The 6,885-nt window shown below is 64.9% G+C and overlaps 1 protein-coding gene across 1 annotated transcript in view; it reads left to right on the top strand.

Moving 5' to 3' along the window:
* The first annotated feature begins 106 nt into the window (after positions 1-106).
* TAOK2 (TAO kinase 2) overlaps positions 107-6,885 on the top strand; it is a 13,464-nt gene continuing 6,685 nt past the window's right edge. Inside the window, exons 1-17 of the mRNA XM_025194947.1 lie at positions 107-449; positions 533-604; positions 1,073-1,174; positions 1,259-1,304; positions 1,392-1,488; positions 1,573-1,686; positions 1,877-1,968; positions 2,043-2,112; positions 2,423-2,434; positions 2,752-2,833; positions 2,908-3,075; positions 3,267-3,509; positions 3,866-3,991; positions 4,217-4,453; positions 4,535-4,663; positions 5,117-5,320; positions 5,422-5,661. Coding sequence (XP_025050732.1) covers positions 318-449; positions 533-604; positions 1,073-1,174; positions 1,259-1,304; positions 1,392-1,488; positions 1,573-1,686; positions 1,877-1,968; positions 2,043-2,112; positions 2,423-2,434; positions 2,752-2,833; positions 2,908-3,075; positions 3,267-3,509; positions 3,866-3,991; positions 4,217-4,453; positions 4,535-4,663; positions 5,117-5,320; positions 5,422-5,661 — 2,166 coding nt within the window. The 5' untranslated portion in view covers positions 107-317. The remainder of the gene's footprint in view (positions 450-532; positions 605-1,072; positions 1,175-1,258; positions 1,305-1,391; positions 1,489-1,572; positions 1,687-1,876; positions 1,969-2,042; positions 2,113-2,422; positions 2,435-2,751; positions 2,834-2,907; positions 3,076-3,266; positions 3,510-3,865; positions 3,992-4,216; positions 4,454-4,534; positions 4,664-5,116; positions 5,321-5,421; positions 5,662-6,885) is intronic.

Here is a 6,885-nt window from a genome sequence, read left to right on the forward strand (position 1 = left end):
TGAGGGCGGGGCGCAGGTGTCCGGGAAGCAGGGAACAAAGGCTGGATTTCCTCCCTCCCACCCGCCCCTTCCCATCAGGGCTGCCGCCAACCCCGGCCTGCGCATAGAGGATTCTGGGAAGGGGCCTATCGCTCCCCACCCAGCAGATCCCAAGTGAAGGATCCCCCTTCCCCCGGGCTGCTTCTGGGAGAGCCCCCAGGTGCCTGAGTTCCCTGAGGGGGCTGGGTACCCATGTGCCTGAGATCTGCAAGTGCTGACCCCCGCGCACACACGCAGGAGGAGAGCAGGGCCCGTGGGGCGCGCACGGGCCGGCAGCCATGCCCTCCGGCGCCCGGGCCGGCAGCCTCAAGGACCCCGAAGTGGCCGAGCTCTTCTTCAAGGACGACCCCGAGAAGCTCTTTGTCGACCTGCGTGAGATCGGCCATGGCAGCTTCGGCGCTGTATACTTCGTGAGTCCCCACCCCCGTGGCTTCTCCCCCTTCCCTGGCGCCGCACCCCGCCCCCACGCCACTGACCCGCCGCCTCCCTGCAGGCCCGTGACATGCGGAGCAATGAGGTGGTGGCCATCAAGAAGATGTCATACAGCGGAAAGCAGTCCAACGAGGTGAGGACATAGGCATCCGGGCTCCCCCAGAGCAGGCAGGGAACCCAGGTGTCCGGGTGCCAGTTCCCCTTGCTCATATTCATTGTGTTTCATGCCATCATCTTTGACGCAGCGAACCCAGGCACTGGGGCCCACATCCTGCTGTCCTCTTGCAGCAGGGAAAGAACCCAGGCGTCTAGGCTGCTCTTTCTTGAGCCATGTGCTCATAAGGGAACCCAGGCATTTGAGCTTCTTCTCCGGCCCTGTGGCCTAGAAAGAACCCAGGCATCCGGGTTGCCTCCATTCTAGGCCCCTGACCCTGGTAGGACCCCAGGGGGTTGGTGCGGTGAGCTGGGGGCCCCCTGTCCAGTGGGGAGGGGGGGCACCCTGTAGTCCAGGCCACTGCAGGAGGGTGGGACCCCGGTGTCTGGTCTGGGAGGGGGTGGGGGACCCCGGCGTCTGGGCTCATGGGGTGGGGTGCTGTTTCAGAAGTGGCAGGACATCATCAAGGAGGTGAAGTTCCTGCAGAAGCTGCGGCACCCTAACACCATCGAGTACAAGGGCTGCTACCTGCGTGAGCACACGGCCTGGGTGAGCAGGGTGGGGGCAGTGTGGGGGGGAGGGGGGGGTCTGTCCATGCCCCCACCCCACTGACGCGCTGCTGCCTGCCCGCAGCTGGTGATGGAGTACTGCCTGGGCTCAGCCTCTGACCTGCTAGAGGGTGAGTGGCTGGGGGGGCATGGAGGGTGTTGGGGGGCTGGGTGAAGGGCACAGCAGCCTGGCCTCACCCCCCCTGCCCCCTCCCCAGTGCACAAGAAGCCACTGCAGGAGGTGGAGATTGCAGCCATCACGCATGGGGCCCTGCAGGGCCTGGCCTACCTGCACACCCACAACATGATCCACAGGTACGGCCCCATGGGTGCCTGTCCAACCCCTGCCTTCCCTGGTGGCCATCCACACCCCCAGTGACCCCTCACCCCCCTGTGCAGGGACGTGAAGGCTGGAAACATCCTGTTGACAGAACCGGGGCAGGTGAAGCTTGGGGATTTCGGCTCTGCCTCCATCGTGGCTCCTGCCAATTCCTTCGTGGGCACCCCTTACTGGTGAGGGCCTGTGCTGGGGGGGTCTCTGTTTTCATCTCTTCCTGTTGAAAGAGGCAGGTTCTGCCTACTAAGGGCGGGGCTCTGCCAAGGGGCGGGGCTACAGGGAAAGGGGTGGGGCTGCTGTCCTGCAGAGGCAGCCAGGTCCCACCTCCTGGGGGCGGAGGGGTGGGAATGATGTGGTCTCTGGCAGGATGGCACCTGAGGTGATCTTAGCTATGGATGAGGGGCAGTATGACGGCAAGGTGGACGTCTGGTCCCTAGGCATCACCTGCATCGAGCTGGGTAAGGCGGGGCCTGGGGGCAGGGTCTGGGCAGGGTGGGGTCCCCAGGTTAGTAACACCCCCTGTGTTCTCCAGCGGAGAGGAAGCCGCCGCTGTTCAACATGTATGGCATGAGTGCCTTATACCGCCACCCAGAGCCTCTCCAGTTGCTAGTGAGACGACCCCCCCGCCCCGAGCCCCACCACCCCACTGGTGAAAACCCCCCAGATCACTGTTCCCTAGAACAGACCCTCAAATCCCCTGTACAGATCCCCTAACCCCCTGATCTCCTGCACAAACTCCTCCACGCCTCACTTCACTTCTCCCTGTACAGACCCCGAGCCCCTTGCAGCCCTGGGGTCTTTGGAACAGTGGGCGCTGGCAGCCTGGACACCTGGGGTCTTTGGAAGGGAAACATAGCTAGGGGGTGACAGCAGGGCAGCTGGGAGCCTGGATGCCTGGGTTCTCTGGGAGAGAAGTGGGGGCTGGTTCCTGGACGCCTGGGTCTTGACAGCTGCCTGTTGTAAGGAAAAACAAATCTGATCATGTCAAGTTGGCCAAACACACAGAAGCCTTTTCAAGATGACTCAAAATTGGTAGTGATTGTGGCTTAAAGTTAACCCCAGTAAAATGCCAGGGAACGTGGAACGTTTAAAACAATGGACCAATAGAACCTTAAAATAAAAGGATAACATAGTAATTTTTGGGAGTAATTAAGGAGAACTCTGGTTTAACCACCGGCACTTGTCCGACAAACAAGGAGGGCTTGAATGAGTTTTAGGCCAACACTGCCAACCCCTCTTAGGTCGGAGTACTTCCGCAACTTTGTGGACTCGTGCCTGCAGAAGATCCCGCAGGACCGGCCGGCCTCTGATGTGCTGCTCAAGGTGGAGTCTGGGGCCAGGGCTGGGGTGGAGGGTCAAGGCCCCCAGCCCACACTGACCCCTCCATACCCCCTCAGCACCGGTTTCTGCTGCGTGAACGGCCACCCACGGTAGTGCTGGAGCTGATCCAGCGCACCAAGGATGCAGTGCGGGAGCTGGACAATCTGCAATACCGCAAAATGAAGAAGATCCTCTTCCAGGAGGCACCCAACGGCCCTGGCCCTGACGGCCCTGATGATGATGAGGTGGGTGGGCTGGGGGCCAGGACATGTGGACCCTGCAGAGCCGGGTACATCCCGCGACACTGGCCCCCCACAGCCTTGCCCCCGCCTGCTGCTCCTGCCCCCCAGCCGGGGTGCATGAGAGCCCCTGCCCCCCTCCCAGCCCCGCTGCATGGCCCCCTGCCTTACCTCCCCCCCTCCCCCAACTGCGGCAGGAGGCAGAGACAATGGTGCAACGTGGTGGCACGGTGAGCAGCGTGGGCAGCAGCCACTCGGTGCCCAGCATGTCCATCAGCGCCAGCAGCCAGAGCAGCAGTGTCAACAGCCTGGCCGATGAGGCCTCTGACCCCGAGGGGCCTAGCCCCGACCCCGATGAGGACGATGGCCCTGGCCTGGCCCTGCTTCAGGAGGGCGAGCACACTGTGGCTTCCAACAGCTCTGTCATCCACCGCCTCCCGGTACCGTGGGGGCCAGACGCCTGGGTTCTCCAGGCTGGGGGAGGGGGTGGTCTGGGAGCCTGGACGCCTGGGTTCTTTGGGGTGGGGTTGAGAACAGAGGGACTGGGAGCCCAGATGCCTGGGTCCTCTGAGCTGTGGGTGGTTGGAGCAGGGGGGGCTGGGACCCCTGCCTGTGGGGTGGGAGCTAGCTGCTGAAAGCAGGGGTCACTGAATGCCTAGTTTCTTTGGGAGCGGAGGTTGAGAAGGGGCTGGGAGTCGGGACTCCTGGGTTCTGTGGGAGCTAGGGGGTGAGAGCAGTGAGGCCTGGGAGGCCCAGGTCCCACAGACCCTGCCCCCCTCCCCCTTGCCCTTGCCAGGGCCACGATAGCCTGTATGATGACCCATACCAGCCTGAGATGGAGGCCCAGAGTTCATCAGCCGCCCGGCGCCGCGCCTACTGCCGCAACCGCGACCACTTTGCTACCATCCGTACTGCCTCGCTGGTGAGCTGGGTTCTCCAGGCGATTTGGGCAGGGCCTGGGAGCCAAGGGCTGGGCTTAATGCCAGGGGGTGGGGCTCCAGGCCGCAGGTGGTGTGGGCCGTGGATGGGGCTTGTCAGGAGGCAGGTGGATGTTGGGGTCTCCCAGGTGGGTGGGGCTTACAGGCCATGGGTGGAGGCTTTCAGTGGGGGGCAATGCCTGGCCGGCTGACCGTGCGGCTGGTGGCAGGTGACGCGGCAGATGCAGGAGCACGCACAGGACTCGGCACTGCGGGAGCAGCTGAGTGGCTACAAGCGCATGCGGCGGCAGCACCAGAAGCAGCTGGCGGCGCTGGAGAATCGCCTGCGTGCGGAGCGCGATGAGCACCAGCTGCGCCTGGAGCGGGAGCTCGAGGCACAGCGCGGGGCCTGCGTTGCCGAGGCCGACAAGCTGGCCCGCAAGCACCAGGCCATCTGTGAGAAAGAGGTGGGGCCTGGCTGTGAGAGGCGGGGCCTGGGGTGGGGGCGGGGCCAGGCCAGTTCCGACTCTGCTGCCTCGCCCCCTCAGATCAAGGCAGCACTGGCAGAGGAGAAGAAGTTCCAGCAGCACATCCTGGCGCAGCAGAAGAAGGAGCTGGGAGGCCTCCTTGAGGCCCAGAAACGACACTACAAGCTGCGAAAGGAGCAGCTCAAGGAGGTGAGGACCCAGGCGTCCTTGTCCCCCCACCTCCCTGCCAGGAAAGGGACCCAGGTGTCCAGGCCTCTGCACCTGTGGGAGCCCCTCCCCTACCAGGCACAGCCATGGGTTTAGATCTTGGTGCCAGGACAGTCCTCTCCTGGGCATGGAGAACCCTGGTATCTGGGACTCTCCTGTTCCTGGGAGCTGGCAAACCCCCTTGTTGGCCTGGGATAAAGAACCCTGGTGTCTGGGAGCCTCTCGTGGCACAGGGAATTTTAACAGCCAGGACCCTTAAAGCTTTGGGGTTAAGAGCTGTGGCATGCGGGAGCCTCTTTTTTGGGGGGGTACAGAAAACCTTGGTGTCCGGGCCCCCTTTAGATCCTGGGAGAAAGGACCCAGGCATCCGGGGCCCACTTTGGGCCCCGGCGCACTGGGGCGTGGGTGAGCGGGCACTGAACAGATGTCATGCAGGAGCTGCAGGAGAACCAGAGCACACCCAAGCGGGAGAAGCAGGAGTGGCTGCTGCGCCAGAAGGAGGCGCTGCAGCAGCGTCAGGCTGAGGAGGAAGCGGGGCTGCTGCGGCGCCAGCGCCAACATTTTGAGCTCCAGTGTCGCCAGTACAAGCGCCGCCTGCTCCTGGCTCGCCATGGCCTCGACCAGGACCTGCTGCGCGAGGTGGGCAGGGCCTGGGGGAGGGGGCAAGGCTTGAGTGGAAAGGGGCGGGGTCTGGGTGCTTGGAGCAGGGGGCGGGGCTAAGCACTCTGCCTGCCCACCAGGAGCTGAACAAGAAGCAGACGCAGAAGGACCTGGAGTGTGCTATGCTGCTGCGGCAGCACGAGTCGTCTCAGGAGCTGGAGCTGCGGCAGCTGCACACGGTGCAGCGCACACGTACAGAGCTGACGCGCCTGCAGCACCAGACGGAGCTGTCCAACCAGCTGGAGTACAACAAGCGGCGCGAGCAGGAGCTGCGCCAGAAGCACGCCGCTGAGGTCCGCCAGCAGCCCAAGAGCCTCAAAGTAGGTGGCTGCGCCCCCCCAGGCCAGCGCCAGCCCTGCGGGCAGGGGGCGGCCAGCGCCCTGCAGCCAGGCCAGGCCACCTCTACACATCCAGATCCCGATGGCCGCGCAGTGTCAGGACAGCCAGAACCTGAGGGCTGGGCTGTATTAGGCAGCCTTGAACCCGATGGCCAGGAGGCCTTGGCACACCTAGAACCCGAGGGGCGAGCCATCTTGGGCAGCCTAGAACCGGATGCCCGGGTTCTGTTGGGTCAGCTAGACCCCAATGGTCGGGTGGCGTTGAGTGACTTAGAACCGGCCGGCCGGGCTGCGTTTGGACACCTAGAAGCCAGCAGGCGGGGCACATTGGGAGGCCTAGACCCCAGTGGCCAGGTGGTGCTTAGACACCTAGAGCCCGATGGGCAGGCTGCCCCAGGAGACTTAGAACCTGCCGGGCGCGTGGTGTTGGGGCATCTAGATCCTGATGGGCAGGAGGCTGTGGCACTGGAGCTGAGCTGGGCTGCACTGGGTGGCCTGGAGCCTGACGGGCAGGAGGCACCAGGGCTGGCGGAGCTGAGTGACCTGGAGCCTGACGGGCAGGAGGTGCCGGGCTGGGTGTTGGAGCCGGACCTGAGCGACCTGGAGCTGGATGGGGAGGCGGCAGCGGGTGTGCTGGAGCGGGCCAGCCAGGGCCAGGACGAGGAGGATGAGGAGGGGCCAGGCCCGCGGGGCCCTGGGGATGGCTGCCCAGCCCCTGAGCGGGCGTGGGCAGGCACTGGGTTGGAGCGATGGCGGGTGCCAGGCTCCCCTCTGTTGCCGCATGCCGTGTGTGCAGCACTGGCGCTGCTGGCGGCTGCCTGGCCCTCGGCACCTGCCCTGCTCCTGCTGCTGGTGGCACTGTGGGCACCAGGAAGTGGGGGGGCGCTGGAGGGAGTGCTGGCGGGGCTGGGCTTGGCTGGTGCACTGTGGGGCAGGGCTGTGCCAGCACTGGGGCTGGCAGTGCTGGCACTTAGTGCCCGCCGGGGCCGGCTGTACGTACCGGTGCTGCTGGGCGCCTTGCGCCTGCTTGCTGCACCCTGGCTCTTTGTGCCACTCTATGCGGCGGCTGCATTGGCCCGGGGTGCGGGTGGGGGGGCAGCGCGGCGCCTGGCCCGGCGCCTCTGTCTGCATGCCCTGCTGCGCCTACCTGCGCCCACCTTCCGCGCACTGGTGCTGGCTGGACTGGTGTCAGAGCGTGGGCTCTAC

This window comes from Alligator sinensis, unplaced genomic scaffold, assembly GCF_000455745.1.
Source record: "Alligator sinensis unplaced genomic scaffold, ASM45574v1 scaffold1121_1, whole genome shotgun sequence".
Classification (NCBI taxonomy): domain Eukaryota; kingdom Metazoa; phylum Chordata; order Crocodylia; family Alligatoridae; genus Alligator; species Alligator sinensis.